The following is a 21,496-nucleotide window of genomic DNA, read 5'->3' as shown; positions in this document are numbered from 1 at the left end:
TGTAATACCTATGTAACTTCTCCATATTGTATTTTTCCTTAAAAGTTTCTTTGTCAACCACATTTTGATTAAATCAGGGATGCAAACACATCGCTTTTCAGCGCCTGCGCCTTTTTATTATTAATGGCATTTTGGTTGTGAGCACATCGTGTCTCTACCGATGAGTCTGCTGTACGTTCACGTGCTCGCTGTTTCTCGATGAATTGGGTGCGACATGAAGCGAGTTCAGCGTAACATGTTTCTGAACTTGAGCAGAGTTGTATGCATAGAGGTTTTCACGGAGGACCGGGTCCGATTAACATTATGTGTAAAACCCGAGTCGATAGGAAAACGGCCGTGATCAGAGTCAGTCAGCGCTAATGTTCACGTGCAGTTTCAAGCTGCGTGCCTCCGTTTCTATTGCGATAACAACTGGCTTGGTTTGAAAGTCACGACCACGCGCTGCACTTTCTTTCTCCGTCCCTTTGTTTAATAATGTAATTATTAATGAACCATCTTTTTATATCTAAAAAGTTTGCTCAAAGATCACAAAGATGGTAGCAAAAAAGCAATGTGAATGTTAATTAAGCCCATTGCACGAGCAAAGCTCAAGCTGACTCTAGATATAAAAAACGCAAAACTCTAATATAAAGTCACCAGTCACTGGGACAGCAAGTAGACTTTTGAATCTAAAATAATAAGTGGATTAAGCTCTTTTAATCTGCAAGAGAGGAATTAATAGAGGCACTTTTACTGCTTCTGCTCTATCTAAAAAAGGAAAGAAAACTACATAAACCATAACACACCGATTACATTTATAATCTCTAGACCTGCACTTTCTATCATTAATATACTATACATATTATTGTATTCAAAAGAGTTTGATAAAAGGGGTCATCTACACAAGTATTGCTTCATATGTCAGTGCAAAAACAGTAAAGTGTTTTGTGATGCTTTGACAAACATTGTCAGCTTTGTTCATTTATGGTTGGATTTATGAAATATAATGTGAAATTAATATAAATGAATGCAGCCAGATGGAAGGCCCTGGATACGTTGCAGGAGGTGGCCAGGAAGAAGAGGAAGAAGGAGTAAAGCAAGAAGAAGTGCTAGATAGTTCAATAAGAGTTTTGGTTTAACATAAAAAATGAAATTGAATATTCCAAATTAATGTCGGCGTCTTTTGATTTTCGAATTTCATTTTTCTCTACAGTATATACCTAGGTTGGTAGGGATGGCAGGGGTCTGTGGCAATGTAGCCTAAGTATCTGGATATTTGCCTGGGTGTGAGGGCTTAGATTACCTTTCTCTTTTTTGAACATACATGTGTTTGCATCTCTGTTTGTTTAATAAAGTAGTATAAATAAAGAGTGGCGGATCCAATAATTGAGAACGCAACACAGTCCCGGGTCACAGTACAAAATACTGCGAACACGTGATACCTTCAGTAAATGAAGATCACCACAATCATAGACTGCAACACAACACAGCAAAAGGCAAAGGAGAAGTGGGAAAAATCAAAGAAAATCTCAGAAATTCCTTAACAACTTAACATTGTTTGGCAAACTTTCTTGTGGCCTACTGAAAAAAATGTTTCACACTTGCTTGGCTTATCATCTTTTTACCCATTTCACATCGGAAAAATAAATGAACACAAGTTTAAGTTTTTTAGTTTTTCTTTGCTGGTAGGGACGTGAAATGGGTATTAATTTTTTATATAAATGGTCTTAAAAAGGTCTTAAAAAGACTTGAATTTAACTTGAAGAAACCTGTAGGAACCCTGTACAAACATTTATAAAAAAGAACAAAGTTGCACATTACGTAAGGTCTAAAATTTGCATTAGGTACAGAAATTGAATCAAATGAATAATTACACTGTCTTTATTGTATGAATTAAATCTAATTAATATTTTTAACCCTCTGGGGTGCGATCATTTTGGGACACTGTCAGAGGTTCTGACATGCTCTTACATTTGGTCTTTTTTCAGTTGCTTTAAAACATAATAATGGCAAGTGTCTCATACCACTGTGTTCAGCACAAACTGGGCTAAAATATTATATGAGCTACATGTATGTAGATGTTTGTATTTTTTGAGAAAAGGGTTTATGCGTGGTTTTTAAAAAAGCAGACATTTTAAGTCACTGATATAAATTCACAAAACCCATACTAAACATGTTTTAACAAGACTTTCCTAAACAGAATCTAGTAGTCTAGAGTTTTTTTCTTTAAAATGATGTGAACAGTGGCGGTTCTAGACAAATTTCACTAGGGGGGCCAAGGAGTGGTCAGTGTTTTACCAGAGGAGCACATAAAAAATGGCAAGAAATGATATTTAAAGATTATAGGGGTGGTTACAGGAATTAGTTTAAGACAGGACTAGGCCTTAGTTGAATTAGGAAATATAACTAGTTTTACCAAACATACCTTACTAAAAACATTACTTGTGTGCATTTTGAAGCAAAACAAAGGGCAATGATATATTTTAAGATGGCATTGCAAGTTGTTTTCAGTTTGGACAGATCTTACATTTATTTTATTCAAGGATTAGTCTAATCCCTTTCTGGGAAACCACCCCTTAAACTTTATTTTACTTCACACTCATATAAATATTTATTTAATACAAGAGTGAGTGCAGGTGCAAAATCGGAGCTGGAATCTTTTCTAAAGCCCTCCAACCGAAAATCATGCGAGCCTACTAAATAAACTTTATGAAATGCAAACTTTTATAAAGACAAACATTTGTTTTAGTTGACATATAAACACACATTGCTAGACAGTTAGGGACCACAGTCTAATCAATATTTAAAATAATATTTATTTTAAATTTTAAACATTTTTATATGTAACATTTAATTATATTCCTCCAATTTTATGCACGTATATGTAAGAGCATAATTACAGCGCTTTTTACAATGTACTATTTAAAAAGTTAGCGAGATGTTGGTTTTGCTGGTTGTTGATGAGTAACAGCTGTGAATGATCACAACGCGCTTAAGCAGCCACGTCACAGGAAAACAAGTGAACAGTGTCCCAATGTCAAGTGAGCTAGAATCCTTACCAGTGCCCGAACCTGCATACACATTCTCAACATCGGGAGATTGGGAACGAATTGAGACACTCGCCGAGCAGCACCCGCAGAGCGGCTACAGTATTTGGGTGCGCCTCTCTAATTTGCCCGTGTAGAACGTTGCGTCGCATTAGTTCCGCTTTTGGCGCTCGCGTGTAAAATCAAAATAAATTTATACTTTTTTATTTGGTCAGCACGGGGTGGCCAGGGACATGTCTACAGAGGCACGGGCCACCCTTGGCCTCCGTGTAGAACCGCCTCTGGATGTGAAAATCATCCTGCCTACTCATTCACATAAACCAATATATTGATTTAGAAATTGTAAGACACTTTTTGTTTAGAGGGGCCGTATGCGAGAGGGATTGATTGACAGCTAGCAAACAATGAGCTGCATAATGAGCTGCATAATGAGGCAGTAATGTGAGAGGGAACTACAGTAAAGAATGTGAGGACAAATAAATACATGTTTGTTTGAGGTTTATAAAGAAGTTAACAATATAATCAAAATAGAAATGAAGGTCAGTAGGACATTTTCAGTTTATTTGGAAACGAACCCTATTCAAAAACTTAACTTGTATAAGAAACTGATAAACAACAGAGCTGTAAACCTCATGTGGCTCATGTTACCATTTAACTTTATTTCCAAAAAGTGTGAATATGTTTTAGTTTTGTACTGATGAGAGGGATGCAGACCATGAACAGCTGTTAGCATAAATTGTCCACAGAAATACCCATACATACATAAACTAAATTAGTATCTCAGATAAACATCTGCAATGATTAGTTATATAAAAAGCTGTTTTCAGATTACTGTTTTCAGATGCCCATCCCCTTATCGTCTAGCTTCTGTTTTAAACTTGTTTCTGTAAGCGAGTATGAACTTTAAAAACACATTGCATATGGCGTCCATGTGCGCGAGCTCGCGTCTCCGTGGAAACAACGCGGCGCTCATAATTAAACGGTGTCGCGTGTAAAGCGCAATGTATGGAATGCATTGCATGTAAACAATGTCGAATTACAGCAGATCCCGCAGTGCAGCATTACTAAAAGTTGCCATGAAGGATACGAAAGTGAATAACTGTGTCTAACGCTGTACAGCATGTAACAATGAAATCCGCCATTACGTGATCATGCGTACTCGTTTGTAAATAAGCATGTAAACATGGAATCATATTACAGCACACACTTAAAAGATACAGCAGTGCAGCATTACTCAAAGTTGGCATGAAGGATTCGAAAGTGAATAACTGTGTCTAACACTGTACAGCATGTAACAATGAAATCCGCCATTACGTGAGATCACGCGTACTCGTTTGTAAACAATGTGAAAGTTTTCAATCCGAAGCGTGCAGTCTGCTGAGGTTGCTTATGTAGGCTGAACTGCACAAGCCATAACATATTACATGATAGCAAATATAAATGAAGACAAATGACTTACAGTTTCTTCAGGAATATATCCTCCTCCATTGCGTCTTCCATTGTTCTTCTTCTTAGGTAACGTTAAAGATAAACGCTTCTCTTCCTCAATGTACAGACATAAATGAAGATATTCCTCACGTGTGTGTATAAAGTTTATAATCCAAACATGCGGTAAAGTCTTTAAATCTGATCAAACTTTACGCTTTGTTTATTATTGTTGGAACTGCTGGTCTCTTCATTACCATGCCAACAGCCTGTGGGCGTGACTGAATTAAAGATAATGAGCTCAGCCAGGAAAAACGGTACTCTCTTTACTTCAATGCAGATTATATAAACAGGAAATATTTGTTTTTGATTATAATAAGCTTGTTTAAAAGTAGACATTTCAGGCTTTCTTTGGATATGTGTATCATGTTTGTGTGACGAGTATTCGCGGAGTTTCAACTGATTTTTGTAACGTGATTTGAGAGACAGCTGGTGGAGACAGAAATGTCTAAATGCGCACCCTGTTTATTTTCTTTATTTGAAAAAAACACAAAGATCTCTTGTTATTGTGAATGTACACTAATTAAAGAGGACCCTTCAGAGTTTCAAATGATGTCAAACACGTAAGTTTTTGATTATTAATGATGGAGTATTTTAAGTTGATTCTGCTATGATAAGGAGAAAACACGTCAAAACGAGTCCCCGCGTTTTTGGACCCCTGGGGGTTAAATGGCGAATTTGTAAGTATTTATAAAAGTCCTGTTTCGGAATTTCGTATTCTAACATTAGAACAGCAAAGGACTTTAGTGTGTACCATTTTCTTTCCACTTCGCGAACAAGGAACCACCAATTGATGGTGGCAAATCTGGGTTTAAAGATGGGGGGAAAGCCTGGAAATTTTGCCAAAGTTCCCGCAGAACTTATTTACATCTTGCCAAGCACGAAGAGTGTTGTAAACTACATATGTTTTTGTTATTTGATGCATTGCATTTATGTTGTTAATGAATGGTAGCAAGTTTATAGAAATAGGAGTACAAAGTTCTTCTTCTGTGTCTATTCAGTGTGCATTATTACGTCTTTGAACCCAGCTAATGAGGCCCTTTGGGCGGCCCAGTAGTACATCTGTAAGTCCGGTAACGCCAGTCTCCCTTTCTCTCTAGATGTTGTTAAAGATTTAAAAGCTATTCTTGGTAAAGATTTTTTCCAGATGAAATCTATAACATTTTGATTATAGATTTAAAGAACGTTTTATCTAAATAACAGGGCAGTGACTGAAATAAATAGCTGAAACGAGACGGAACATTTATTTTAATTACATTAATTCGTCCAAGAAACAAGATTGGGAGCATTTTCCAATGTTCTGGTTCCTCCATAATCTTTTTAAGCAATGGAATGTAATTTATGAGGTAAAGATCCTTGAGTTTCAGAGCCACATTCACCCCAAGATATTTAAAGCTGCTTTGGGCCCAGGTGAAAGGTAGGATTGCTCCGAGTCTATTAGAAAAGGACGAGTTAATTAATAGAGCATTGGATTTTGTCAAATTCATTTTGTAGCCTGATATTGTTCCAAATTTTGTAAGAAGATCTACTACGGCTGGGATTGATTGCTCAGGGCTGGTTAAGTATAGGATTATGTTGTCTGCATATAGTGAAATTTTGTTCTGTTTTTTCCCAATGTTGATACAGTACCCGCAATCTCTTCATCAGCCAGTATGGTTTCTGCAAATGGTTCAATTGCAAAGTTAAATAAAAACGGAGATAGAGGGCATCCTTGCCGGCAGCCTCTAAACAAATCATATTTTTTAGTGAAGGTACCATTTATGCGTATTTGGGCTTGTGGGTTACTATACATAGTTCTGACCCACCCAATACATTTTTCACCAAGATTGAATTTCTTTAGAACGGCAAACAAATATGGTCACTCGACCCTATCAAACGCTTTTTCTGCATCAAGCGAGAGTAGTAGGGTACATTAATTAGCCTCCGGATATTGTCAGATGCATGGGGTGCCTTCACAAAACCCGACTGATCAGGATTAATACAGGGTACCCGCGGAGTCTTAAAAGTCTTTAAAAAGTATTGAATTTCATACAGTCACGCGAGCAAAGTAAAAAGTAAAGTAAAAAGGCTGGGATGATAAAGTAAAGGCTGGGATGAGCACTCGCTCGACTTTCTCTATGCACTCGCAGCTGCACAACACGCACTTGCTCGATCAAGTTGACTTTGGGACTGTGGGGGCGGGACAATGACGGGTGTCCGTGACACAAACAATCTTCTGTTCCACAATCTGTCTCTAGTAAATCTAGGTAGAGAAGACACATTTTAATATGATCATTGTGTCGGAGAAGGTAATTTATATGTTAAACAATAAGTCTTGTGTGATCCATGCAATAATAAGCTGCAAACAATAACGCAAATTTGAAAGCTATTATATATTTTGTTTAATGTTTAATTAGATAATATCATCTTGCAATATATACTATAGGCTACATATTTACATTGTCACACTAATGCCTAGCGTACACCAAAGGATTTTCACAGTCCCAGACTAAAGACCGGCAGTCTTTAGGAATCTAACTGGAGTCTCGGCGCGCTCCCGTCGTCTCGATCGTTAACTGTGAGGTGATAATCTGCAGTTGGCGACCCGATTTATGCCAGTCTTTCTTTAGTCTTTCATATCAAACATGTTTGATATTATCGCAAGTCCCAGCGTAGTCTCGTGACGTAAAACAATTAACAACCAATAAATTCGTTCTCCGAAAACCGGAAACAGGAAGCCATCAGTCACAACAAAGAAACATGTAGACGGACGTGGAAACAGAACGAGCGCCAAGTAGGCGAAAATGGACCGTGGATGAGAGGAGCGCCTTGTCGAGCGGTGGGCAGAGCAGCCGTGTCTTTTTGATGTAAACTGCCGTTCATACCACGACAGAGTGGAAAAAGAAAAGAAGTGGAGCGATATTGCCGAAAAGCGTGAGCAACGCGTAAGCGGCGCGTGTTTTTTCGGTGCCCATGTACAAGCATGTACACCGCACGCGTGCGGTCATAAATGTGACGCCAAGTGTGTTTCAAACAGTCATGACTTTGAGCAATTTAAAAGAAAGCAATTAAATATTTAAAAACACCAGAAGACTGCGCTGTCATTCACTCTCTGCCCAGCAAATGAGTCCTCATATACCTTAATAGTCTTCAGAGAAACAGATAACGTACATCTATAAATCTAAATCTTATGCTTAAACTGTTGAAGGGAAACACGATCGACTGCTTCATGCTGTCAATCACTGAGTGAATTTTTTATTTTATCGTAAAACTTCAGAGAAACATATTTTATAATGTGCCATGGGCTTGTTATGTCTATAATTGTGTATTGTGTCTATATATGTCATTACACGAACCAGAACAGCACGAAAACAATGTGGGTTAAACAAATCACAGTTAAATAAATTACACTGACCGTCAAAAACCGTCTTGAAGAGGTTTTGCTCATTAATGCATATAAAATAAAGTAATGTGAACTTGAGATTTTTATACTGTTATTAAACTGCGCTGCAAACGCTGTTGAAACCGGCGTACTAATGTTTGATATTGACATTACTGTACAAGAGCACGAATGAAAGACTGAATGAAAAAGAAGTAATCTAGCTTTGCACAAACTGGGAAAATGTAACTAATGCTACCCTATGTAGCCTATGTTCCATTTGCTGAGGTTAAAACACGCAGCATGTCTCTCAGGACACAGTTTGCTGAGACCTCTAATGGCGCTTTTCCATTGCATAGTACCCCACGGTTTAGTTTAGTTTGGGTCGGGTCAGCTTACTTTTGGGAGCTTTTCCATTGGGTGCAGTACGTAGTACCCGATACTTTTTTTCGTACCACCTCGGTTGGGGTTCCAAGCGACCCGAGCTGATACCAAACGTGACGCGAAAACACTGTAGATCACTGATTGGTCTGAGAGAAGCGTCACGTCATCGCTATAATGTAAATATTAGCTTTAGCTTACTGCTAGCTTGCGCTGTCTCAAGCAAACATGTTGTTATCTGTGTTCTGCTATAAGTTTCCAAACACCCTTTTAGCGATGAAAAACATCCGCAGGTTGAGAATCCGGGACACCATAACAGTTTTTTCCAGACTTGCAGTTTGTGGCGGCACATTCGCGACGTGCACGTTCACATTATATATGCTTAAATGCAATTTGAATGAGGCTCAGCGGAGCGCCGTCGACTGACGCCACGGGTCGGGTGTTTGAACAGAAACTGTCATGTGAGACAGAGGTAGTTATAAACGCGATGAGCAAACATCTATTTGTGGTGGCCAATTTTAATTTTGTGGAGCTGAGAAATAAATGAATGTATGGGAATGTACAACAACGCTCTCACGTGTATGATGTCACAGCAGTAGGCAGCGTAAATATAACGACACGCCTATAATCCCTCCCACTACGAAGTGATACTAAACTTGATGGAAAAGCTAACCACGCCAAAGTGAGGTGAGCTGACCCAAACTAAACTAAACCGTGGGGTACTATGCAATGGAAAAGCGCCATAAGTGGGAGTGGGGACAAGGCCCTCACTTCTTTTTTCTTTCACTGCAAATGACTGCAATGGCAAAAGCCACAGTAGCTAACTGTAGCTGCTTCTCCTACATTTTACACTATACACTATATATATATATATATATATATATATATATATATATATATATATATATATATATATATATATATATATATATATATTATTATAGACTGCTGAGCATGATGGGAGGAATTTGGTGGTAATAAAAAGCTAAATTAATCTTGTTGTAGTCTTGTAAATAGTGTCACTACAAGATTCAGTGTTTGTAAAATCTTTTAGTCTGAGACTAAAAACTGTGAACCGAAGTCTTTAGATGTGAGCTGATAATCTTATAGTCTTTTCTAAATCTTTTCAAAGTCTTTAGGTGTACAGAAAGCATAAGTTAGCATTAGAAAACTTTGTATGGTCCTGTATAAAGATTAACAGAAATATATCTATATATGAGCTTGTGTCCAGTTATTTGTTTGGTGCAGTGAACAGATCTCTTGTCTTTTTAGGCTCAAAATAGCATTACATTTTAATTTGTTGTTGTGTTTAAGGGGTTTTTGTTTTTCATAATATGGTTAATTTTGTTTGTCAGTATTGTTCTGATTCAGAGCATTACTGATGAGTGTTATTAGATGTTGCTATTATCTTAACTTTATTAAACAGCAAAAAAATGAATACCTTAAAATTCGTGTTATTGTTTGGTTTGTAGCTTATTTCATGGATCAAACAAGGCTATTGTTTTAACATAAATTACCTTCTCTGACATAATGGTCATATTAAAACGTGGCGGGCTGCACAAGATAAAGAGGAGGGCTGCATGTGGCACCTGGCCCTCCAGTTGTCCATCCCTGATTTAGGGATTTTCAAATTTACAATACATTTATAAATGTAAATTTAAATCTATTTGATTGTTGGTTTTGATTGTTGGGTAAAGATAAGGGTTAGGCCGTTTGGGCCTTGGACTCAGCCTTTGAGGCATGTTGTCATGAATGTTCAAACACTTGTAAATAGTAATAATTTGAGGTATATTACGTTATTTAAAATTATTTATTCTACCCGAATGGGTGCGATGTAGGGATTAAATTTCATTTGAGGTGGTATTAAAAAGGTCTTAAAAAGCCTTGAATTTAGGTTTGACAATCCTGGGGGTACCCTGTAATAATCCGGTGCAACAGGTCTTTCAGCCTGCGTGCAATTAATTTTGATAATATCTTAAAGTCAACTAGAAGTAAAGAAATTGGGAGAAATTATGCGCATTCAGCAGCAGCATCCTTGTCCTTCTTGTGTATTAAAGATATTATTGCTGTCTTCATAGTGTCAGGAAGAACGCCATTTTCAAAAAAATCAGTGACCATGGGCATGAAAAGTGGCTCGATTTGCACCCTGAAAAACGTATAAAATTCTATAGAATATCTGTCCAAACCTGGAGTTTTCCCAGAGGGCATTGATTTAATTGCTTGTATCACCTCCTCTGAGGTGAATGGAGCACTCAACTGCTCTTTCTCATCCTCTGAGATAGTAACATCCTACGGAGTAACTGGGAGAGCGCATTATCCTGTCTGTACTGCTCTAACCATTTTCTAATATTATTTCAAGCCACAGAGTCAGTGAGGAGGGAGGCATTTAATATCCATTGTTTGGTTTGATTTGTCTGCTGGGGGAGGAATAACTCAGGTAGACTTGTAAGTGGTCTGATATAAGGACGGTCCCTATATCGCATGAAACTATGGATAAGAGATGACCCTGTGGTAAAAAATACGTCTAATCAGGAGTATGATTTGTGTCTAGCCGAATAGAAAGTGTAGTCTTTCCTTGTAGGATTAAGTTCTCTCCAAACAGTGACCAGGCCTACATCAGCCGAGGCTAAACTCAGAGTCTTAGAAGCATTGGGGTTAGACAGTGTGGTTGAGGATTGGTCTGAAGTACTATCCATATGACAATAAAAGTCTCCAGCAGCTATTCCAAAGTCTATATTATATTGATTAAATAGGGTGATCGTATCCATCTTGAATTTAGGGTTATCTTCATTTGGTGCATATACCTTTAGTAATGTCAGTTCTCGTCCATATAATGTCCCCCAATTAGTGTTTGTCTGCCCTCATAGTCGTTATATTGCTCGTTCAGTATGAAAGGTAATTTATTATGAATAAGTATTGCTGTTTCCCTTTTATTGCTAGTAAAGCTAGAGAAATAAACTTGCCTGACCCAATTTCTCTTGAGTCTTTTGTGCTCCTCATTGGACAAATTAGTTTCCTGAAGGAAAGCTATGTCTACTTTTTCTTTTTTTAAGAATTTAAGAACTTTCTTCCGCTTGATTGGGTGGCCAAGGCCTCTGAAGTTAAACGTTATTACATTAAGCATACCAGACATACAAAGTTTTGCCTGCTACATTGGTTTTGTGTCACCATGATGAAGTAAAAGGAAAAATAATATAAGACTAACAAACTAATAAAAGAGAAAAAATATTTTACATAGGTAGAGCATGAATGTCTCTCGATAAAAAACAACGGAGCACGCGAACTGCACGGTGGCAGTCTCTCTGCAAATCCAGTGCCGACCCATAGCTTGTTCTTCAAAGTTTTATTCAGTTCCCTCAATGTCTCTTGATGACAAACAATGGCACGCTTAACAGTACAGTGGCTCTACTCTCTATCCTAATGGGCAGGGCCCAAATGCTCCAAGCTGGCAAAGCAGAGAAAGGCGGCGGGGTTACCTCGCTCGTTCTGACAACATAACGAGGCACTTTCCTGAACAGCTCATCTGAGCTGATTTTTCTCAAAGGCAGAGCAGAATACACAGGGCTCAGTTTAGAGCTATCACCGTTTTTAACCAATTGGGGAACATAAACAGGCTGGGGGGAGTCATATTAATGTTAAAAAAACTCATAAAGTGACATTTTCGTGCTATGTGCCCTTTAAATGTACTTTAATTTAACAGATCTTACCACAGCAGTTAGCCGCTTCTCCATAATTAAGTTACAACAATCAATAACATCATCTCTTCATATAGACGGGAATCACAAAAATATATTTTAGTTCTCACATATATTTTACTAAATAAAGAAAGAACATAGAAATCGCTAGAAAAATGTTAAACATTTAATTTACTTTAGGGTAACAGATCAGTTTAAATTACATAAATGCCTAGCTCTCAGTTTTTACAACAATCAAAAGCTTCTAACATCATATTCTCCTGGAAATCATTAAAATATATTTTATTTTCAAATATTGAAGTTACCAATGAAGAAAGAAAAAGAAATCACTAAAATAATGTTTGACTCTGAAGTAAGGACGAAATGACAAATAAATAAACATTTCATTCACTTTAGGTTAATCTTTAAAAGATCTTACCACAGTTAGGCGGCTATCCGTTTTTACAACAATAAAAAAGTTTCTAACATCATATTTTCCTCATGTTCTCCTCAAATCGATTGGAAATCACTCATATATACATTTTTCCTCACATATTTAAGTTACTAAATCAAGAAAGAGAAAAAAGAAACGCTAAAATAATGTAAGTCTTTGAGGTAAAAACGAAAAAGAAAGCGGGTACTTGTGAAGAGCGCAGGGTAAACGCGTGCAGAAGAGCATGTGCATACCAGACGTGCACACTTAAGGAATTATTGGGTTAATTATGCTTTCACTTAATTTCCTCCAAAAAAAATATATAACCATTAAAGAATGTTCTGTTTAAGTTATTTTAGGTTATTTTAAAAATAACCACCCTGCAATGTTATGGGAATGTTATTTTATGGCTCCAAAAAATAACCACTAAAGAATGGTCTGTATTTTTTTATAACCACCCTGCAACGTTATGGGCACGTTTTAAATGGTTTAAAAAATAACCAAAAAATAACCATTAGAGAACGTCATGTATAAGTTATTTTTAGTTATTTAAAAATAACCACCCAGCGACGTTATGGGAACGTTATTTTATGGTTGCAAAAAAAAACCCTAAAAAGAATGTTCCCAGAATGTTATTATTTGGTTCCCAAAAAATAACCAAAAGATAACCCAAAACTAACATTAGGGTAACGTTCTGTGTTTGCTGGGTCTGTGCTCCATTGCTAAAGCTAAAGAAAAATTAACTCTCCTCATTAACATGTTAGACACAGAAATGTAGAAATAAGTGTGGAAATAAATACATGTGGAAATAAATAAATGTAAAAAATAAATGTTCACATAAATACATAATATTGGAAAATGTGGAAATAAATAAAATAATACATACAAAATGTATACATACAGAAATAAGTAAATGTCTTAAAAATATTTTAACAAAAAAATAAAGAAATAAAAGTTGCAATACTCATTTATGTTTGTTTTTTATATTTCTCTGGATATTTATTTTTGAATTTATTTATTTGTTTCTTTTATATATTTCTTTGTACATGCATTTACTTATTTATAATTTTTGCACTCCCATTCCTCAATAGAATACATGTTTAGCTTAAGAAAGGAATACTGAGCAATATTAAAATGATGGAGCCATGATCTACAGATTAGCACCTTTATTCTGAAATGTTAAGCTTTGTTTAATCTAATTCTGTCAGATGCAAATGGTTTACATAGTTTTTCTCTCCCCTTATCTTTTTAGAAACACTGTGCAAGTGTGGTTGCTAAAACTAGGCCGGTCCCAGATATTGTGGAACAATACAAGGCAGATTACGGATATCTGGGCCCCATGCTTTGTTCACACGTCGTGAAGGCTCGTGCACAGGCTGCCTACCAGGCCCAAACAGTCAACAGAACAACACTTACCATCACACAGGTGAGTACTTGTGGAAAGAAAACCTTTCTAGAGCTGAGCAGGTAGTTTTTTTTTTTAAGTTGATCCTATGAATAATATGATATAAATCCCTCTTGCTCTGCAGCCACGGCCGACTCTGTCAATGACTCAAAGTGGGCTGGCGGCATCAAGTGGCTCCCGTACACCCAGCATCATTAAAGTGCCTAGTTCTCTCACACTCATGTCCACTCGTCCTGGAACGCCCACCCAGCCGTCACCCCCAGCAACCAAATATATTGTAATGGCAACCAGTGCCGGGGCTTCCTCAACACAACAGGTAAAGGGTTTGACTTAAATTTACACCACAGTTACATTGTAGCATTCAGCTAATATTTTATCCAAAATGATTACAAATGAGGAACATGACAACGATCTCAAGGAATATATCTTACAAGTTTTGCAATGTAAAATTTCAAGAGTAAACCAGAGTAGATTAGACTTTTTACCATTTTTACTTCACTTCATATTTAGTAATAGTTTACAGATTTTTCTTAATGGCCAATATATAAATAAATTAATGGTATACCCAGTAAATTCACTTATAAATATTTTAAAAGAGAAACTTTGAGCTTCAGCAATTATGTGAATCAAGTAAATTATTAACAAATGAAACAAAATATTCCTATTATTAGTCAATAGGGTGTACTCACATTATGTGAACCGCACCATACCCTGGTATGTTTGACCCCATCTGAATTCTGAATAAAACGGCTTCTATATAGACCAGTTCAAATGATGTAAACAACACTGGTCCAGAAACACTTCCTGTTACAGTTTGTGACAGTTATTTTTTTTATTTCACATATATTATTATCTTTAAGATGTTTGTTTAACTTCAGTTAATTCATGTTTATATGTTCTGTTGGTTTATTTTATCCCAACGTTTATCTAGTGTTAAAAAACGGAAACAGGAAGTGCTTCTGGACCAGTGTTGTTTACATCTTTTGAAATGGTCTATACAATCAAAGCACAGTCAAAAACACAAGCCACGCTTAACTACTTTCCTTGCATGATATTATATCTTACTTGGACATACGTAGATCGTGACTTCCGGTTTACTGGGACTTTTAAGTGTACCCGTGTACATTTTGCAGTTTTGGGTTCAGTTCGCTTGAATGCGAAACTTCGGTTTTCACTGGCTGTGTTTACATGCACAGAATTTTGTTTATCCAACTAAATTTAATAAGATTGAAGGTTACGACAATACAGTTTACATGCACCTGTAAGATTGCAATCTGATTTAAATGTTCGTTTACATCTACCTTTTATAGAATCCGAACCGAACATCTGTGCAAGCGCACAGCCAGGGTTGCTAGATTTGCGTATCAAAACCATCTGAATGAACAATAAAAACTAGCCCAAAAGCATCCCAATGACTGTCCACAGTCCAAATGTCAATAACTAATCAACGAAATAATTTCATCTTAAACCCAAAAAAAAAACTGGTGGAAACAATTTAAACTGTAGCCAAATCTAAACCTGAAAAAAGCAGAGAACTTTGCAGCGCTACGATTTCACAATCTCATATCGATTTCACGTTTTATCTGTGGATAAAAGTCAAAACTGAGCTGGAGAAAGTTGCTCTAGAGAAGTTTTCAGATATAGGTAATGAAAACACACTTTTCAAAAGGCACAAAGCTATTTTATTGCTTAAAGGTGGAATACGTAAAATTCGCCACTAGATGGTGCCAAAACAGTCAAAATAATAATAATGACGTAGATTAATGATGCTCTGAAGCAGTGTGGAATTATGGGATATGTAGTCTTTAACTCAACCGCTGATGGCCATCAATCAGACGCGAACGAGAAATCACGTTGACAGATGAGGTAATCAAGTCTAATAAATGTTGTGTTTGATGACATCGTTTTATTTTATTCATTAATTTATCAAGGTTATATGTAATGTTCAAATCGAAATTGTTAGTCATAGATGTTACAGAATTAGTTCAAATTCGGTGGTGTGTTAACACAGCACAGAATTAAGTGTTCAAACTTACAATCTACAATGATTTTTCACATAATGTATTGACAGAACAAATCTTATTGTGAGGTTATGATGTAAAATTATGATAGACTGTACAGTACCAAACTTTATTAAACTCTACTCTATCAATAAGTGTCTGAAAATGAACATTTGCGTTATGTTATATTGCAGTACAATACCTCTTGATGTACATTATATCGTCCGCGGGATGACGCACTGATTACAGTCTACACACTAAACTTGTGATCGATAAAATAGCAGATTTTTGAAGGGTTACTAATCAAAACAACTCACCCGTTGCGTAAAACACAAGCAAGATCAGCATCTCTGTAGTTAAATGTTGCCGCAAAGCTCTCCCCATCCACATATTGCAACACCGATATTGATCCTCATTCTTTTTCTCGTCTTGTCCCAAACTCTTCTTGGGTCATTTGGCTGGATTGTACGCTTACGGGAGCTGTCTTTGCTGACACAGGCAGACGGTAAAGATTCATCGTAGTCCATAAACATGCGCGTAGCCGACAGGTGCTAACGCATACTTCCGCATTTGTCCACGGACTGTTGTCATGTGGTTTTTATGTCAGTAAAGGCGGTAACAAAGGGTCACATGGATATTAACGTCATTAACAGGGGACTGCACTGCCCCGCGTCATTGTTTAGAATGGCAATCTTCTCACGATTTACAAGTAGTTGAAAACATTATAGATATTTATAGTAATCAGCTGGACAAAATATATAACATTGGCCTAGTGGTTTTTGGATATTTTACAGCAAATATCTTACAAATTGCTCCTTTAAATACTACAATTCACGCGTTTACATGCATACTTTTGTCCTGCTAATCAGATCACAGATCGGAGTACCCCAACCCTCTTCAATACAATCCAAATTTGAATCCGATCGTCCTGAATCGTATTGATTCAAGGTGTTTACATGTAGTCTTTTCAAAACAATTGAGCCATCAATACAATTACAAACGGATTATTTGATTGCATGTAAATGTACATACTGTAAAACACTCTGATATGTGCAGCACAAATACATACAGCCACATGTCACCACATCCCAAACGACCCCAGACAACAGAGGTGTGTTTGACATCATGGCCACGGTGCGAACTGATCAGTTTATGACATTAAAGTAGCCCGAAAGTAATTGGAGAGTAGACTGCTACTAATATGCTTTTAAACCTCTTATGGTTATTTAAGGTCATAAGCCAAGCACTCTGTGCAGCACATGCTTTCAAACACACCTGATGAACCATAAACTGACAATACGATGAACTCCATCACGCATATCATCCAGTTTTCTTCAAAACAATCGCATCTTTTAATCTCTTAAACATGCTTGGTACAGAGTGCAGACGAGCGAGGGGTGGAAACAATCGTACACTGTGATGGTTTGGTCCAATTAAGTATGATGAATGTGTGCCCTATCTGTTGTAATTGTAGATGTAATCTTTTCCTTCAGGTGATCAGTCTCAGTTCCTCCCAGTCTGGATCTCCCATCACAAGTACAGTTCCCAGCACTCCCACATCTTTACAGCCACTCGTCAAACTGGAGTCTGGAAACACAGGAGCAGTGGGTGGCTCACGGGCTCTACAGAAATACATTGTGGTGTCTTTGCCTTCATCGTCCTCCTCACTGGAGAACAAAGGTTCAGGTGTTCTCCCTACTTCTACCTCACCCATCAGCGTTGAGTCAACCGTGAAGCTAGAGTGCTCAGAATCAACTGCAGCAAACATACAGTTGAAACACTAATACACGCACACACACATATACATGCATACATACATTGTCACTTGCGCCACGAGACAGCAAAATTTAGCCTGCAGTTTCCCATAGGGCTAACTTTAAGCAAACTGATATACACTTTGTATCAGAGAAGACAAGCAAATGGCTATGCATGCTTTGACCATTATTCTTGTTAAAATACATGGACACTGCCCATACGTTACATACAGTACTTTTAAACCGTAACACTTGAGCATGTAAACATGAAAACATGCTTGATATACACATATAAACACATCAGTATATATTTGCTATTTTAGCTGCCAGCTCAAAAGCCAAAACATCTACAACTTTGTGCAACCTTAACCACACACACTGATGAAAGCTGATTGTGATTAGTGATGAAAGTTGCTGTGTGTAAAGAAACCACAGGACTTTTACAATGTTTTAATAATGAATTATAAAGTTTTGCTTGTATTTATAATAGAAGGAGTTGTAGATTTGGATTGAGGGGGTAAAAAGAGACAGTGGGTTTATACCTCAGTCACTGTACAATATTCATGTGTATAATTTTGCACATGTGTGCTTTTTGACAAAAACTGGGCATTTATAGGGTTAAACAAAAAGCTTGATTTTCTTTTTCATGTTTAGTTTTTATCTTCTGTAATAAAGACGCTTTTTAAATGTGGTTGTCATTGTACAGTTCTTTCATAAATGTTGATAAATAACTATAGAAGCTGTCGTTTTTAAATGCCACCTTGATATTAAACACAAACATCACAATAATAGTAATTCATAACCATGGCCAATGTATTCAACAATTAAGTTATGTTGATAACCAGAAAGCTTACACAAATACCAATGTCTTAACTTTTCTGGTAACTTATATGTACGATATGTTCCTTTGTAACCGCAATTCGGTATGGAATTGAGATCGCTTACTGAAAAGTGTTTGTCAAACGTTCGTACGAAAGGAAACTGAACGATCCCTCCCCCGATACGTCTTCACTACAGGTTGGGCGTGTTTGTAAGGCCATAGTTTCTGTATGTTTAAAATTCCAATTTATAATAAACAGCAGCTTGAAAGGGAGGTTTTCTGCTTTAGGTAAGTTACATTACGCTGAGCCTAGCTAAAGTTAAAGGTTGCTGTGTCTTCCGTCGTGTTTTTCTGCTTAAAATTCTTTCTGGATGAGCGAAAGTAACTGTTTGAATGCTAAGTTAACTTATACATAAAATATGCGAAAGCATAACATTAGTAAAAGTGGTTTTGACGCTTTCACAAAATATGCTACTATCCTTACGTTTACAGAAATTCACATGCTGTTTTAGTCACGTAAGTTAAAAATCTTGTGACTGAAGTATGTTACAGTCAGTTGCGTGAGTGCTTTCGGTTTCTGTTAATCTGGCAGCCTGTTTTCATGTGTAAATCTTTTTAAGTTTAGGGCCTACTTTTGTTTTTAAATTATGTGGCACGATTGTCACTCAATAAGTCAGATGATTAAAAATAACTTTAATATTAAAATGGGCCTAGTTTTCAGGTAGTTAAAAATTACTACGTAATGTTTTATTAAGTCAGCTTAAGTCACACTGTTATTGATCGATTTGTTTTTACTTTGGTCTGGATCAACTGGTTTTGGTGCATCTGTTTCGTATTTAGGACCAGGCTTTACTGTGCAACTAAAGCGTTGTAAAAACGTTTTTTTTCAGGTTGTGATAACGTTATTTTCCGATGTACTTATGCTGCCTTCACGTGCTATGGGAAAGATGATATTTTCCATTTGTGAACTGGTATTTACCAGCGTGTTGTGTTCAAGTGCATTTTCCATTTGTGAACTACAATTTACCAGTTTGCTGCGTTCAAGTGCATTTTCCATTTGTGAACTAGTATTTACCATTGCTTTTGTTGTCATTCAACCATTCACGACGTTGCTGCTGCTCTCCGCCATTTTGAAAAGGTCAAAGGTAATCTTATCTCGGCAACTCGGGCATCAAAATATTTTACGAGTTGCCCAGTGGAAAATACCACATGAGGGGTGTTTATGTGCATTTTCCAAGTGGGATTTTGGTATTTACCATAATTACGATAGCACGTGAAGGCAGCATAAATACGACCAAATGTCGGGTTTTTTAACGTTATCAATACGTATTGATAACGTAATCTAAACGTTACCCCGCAACGTTTAAGAAACTTTATTAATACCTTTCATGTTTCACAGAAACACGTTGGGAGTTAACAGAAAGAACGCGTTAATCATCAAACATGCGAGCTATCTATCCTTCTGGAGGTAGACTTGAACTGGTTCCGCAAAATCTGTCTTCCATTATTTTAGTGAAAATGTAGATTTCCTGTAGGCTGTGAACTCATTTTTAACACAATTCTTCTTAGGACCCGTTAGCTTCACTGACAAATCACTGGAGAAAATATAAGAACTACAAGGATTTATGCAATCTAATGTGACAAACATCTAACTGACACAACATATAATTATAAATATTATGAACAATGAAATAATGTAAAAAAAACCGTTTAATAGCTTGTCAAAGACGCCATAACACACACATCAGATTAAAATAGTTGTATACAAACACTGGAGACGTTTACTCAAAACAAAACTTAATGCCAAAGAAATGTAACCCTTTGCATGGCAATTAAAATCATTGTAACGTGTTAAAAATATATGTAACCAAATATTTAATAATACCACTAATCTCAGTTCTCAATAATGATATATTAATTTGTCAAACAAGGATGTGTATTCTAATAATTATTAAATTCATACAATAGTCAAGCAGACTGTAATTTAACGCATTTGGTTTATTTTCTGGGTTAATCTGCTTAGTATGTTTTACCAATAAAGTTACATATCTTAATGCATTAAGAAAATGCATAAAGGCCTGGTTTCACAGACAAGTGAAAGCTAGACTATGCCTTCGTTAATACTGATTCTTGAAACTTTGGCAAAAACATGTCCCACTAAGAACAGTGCTAAATCTGTTGGAAATGAATAACATTTTCATGAAGAAAATGAATCAGTGTTATTATAATCAGGGGGTCCTTTGCACATTTGTAAGGTTCTTTTATAGTTAATTTTTTTATAGGGATGCACCGATAGGATGTTTTTGGGCCGATACCGATTTAAACAGACAACTTCTGGCCGATACAGATTGCTACTTCAAAAAAAGTTGGACTTCTTTTCCCCCACTAAAGTGCAGTCTGTTTCTTTTATTGTCCAAGACGTTTGAGCCAGCTCAACAAAGGTTTTCTGTCGGTGCTTAAGTATAGTGCACACCAGAACATTAAATCATTTTAATTGAACAACAGACATGCAATTCATTGCCTTTATGCAGTTAATTAATAAACAATCGGTATCGGCCTTTCTCATGCTATTGCCGATATGCCGATGGTTTCAAATTCATCAAAATTCGGCTGATAAATATCGGCGGCCGATACATCGGTGCATCACTAATTTTTTTATTAATTTAATGATTATATGCTGGCCCATTGCCTACAAAATCAGTTGTCCTCGGTTAAGAGATAATCATTTCAACTTGATTAAAAAAGCCACAAGTAATAATTGAATTTAATAATATATTTACCACATGAAAGAGTACATTGTAATATGTATTAAAAACTACAAACAGTGAGTTTTGAACAATATTTACTATTATTTTGTGATTGCTCAAAATGTGTCCCACATATTCGTCACCACCGTCAGATATTTATAAAAAGCAATAAAATCAGACAACTACAGGGTCAACTGCATTCCTGAGGAACCTTTCAAACCTTTAGCTCTACTGCATGCTTCAAGATCACTCAAGCTCCTGTATGTTTGCTATTTTCTCTTAAACTTGTTCATTTTTTTGGACACTGCTACTGTGATAACCATAACATGTCAACACCATCATCTTTGTATAAAAAATATTAGATTAGATTATGAAATAAATGTATAATTTTTTAGAAGAGGTCTATAGTAGCT

General features: G+C 36.5%; 2 protein-coding genes across 3 annotated transcripts in view; both read left to right on the top strand.

Moving 5' to 3' along the window:
* taf6 (TAF6 RNA polymerase II, TATA box binding protein (TBP)-associated factor) overlaps positions 1-18,197 on the top strand; it is a 107,234-nt gene extending 89,037 nt beyond the window's left edge. For both annotated transcript variants that reach the window (XM_065284626.2, XM_065284625.2), the window contains 3 exons: positions 13,610-13,783; positions 13,887-14,078; positions 17,256-18,197. In XM_065284626.2, coding sequence (XP_065140698.1) covers positions 13,610-13,783; positions 13,887-14,078; positions 17,256-17,546 — 657 coding nt within the window. In that variant the 3' untranslated portion in view covers positions 17,547-18,197. The remainder of the gene's footprint in view (positions 1-13,609; positions 13,784-13,886; positions 14,079-17,255) is intronic.
* A 272-nt stretch (positions 18,198-18,469) lies between these two features.
* The window catches only part of LOC135774486 (transmembrane protein 272-like), a 154,181-nt gene continuing 151,154 nt past the window's right edge, over positions 18,470-21,496 (top strand). Inside the window, exon 1 of the mRNA XM_065284624.1 lies at positions 18,470-18,624. The gene's annotated coding sequence lies outside the window, so the exon portion shown is untranslated. The remainder of the gene's footprint in view (positions 18,625-21,496) is intronic.

The sequence above is a fragment of the Paramisgurnus dabryanus genome, chromosome 5 (genome assembly GCF_030506205.2).
Source record: "Paramisgurnus dabryanus chromosome 5, PD_genome_1.1, whole genome shotgun sequence".
Lineage (NCBI taxonomy): Eukaryota > Metazoa > Chordata > Actinopteri > Cypriniformes > Cobitidae > Paramisgurnus > Paramisgurnus dabryanus.
Note: the sequence above shows the minus strand (reverse complement) of the source record. Positions and strands in the feature narration are given on the sequence as shown.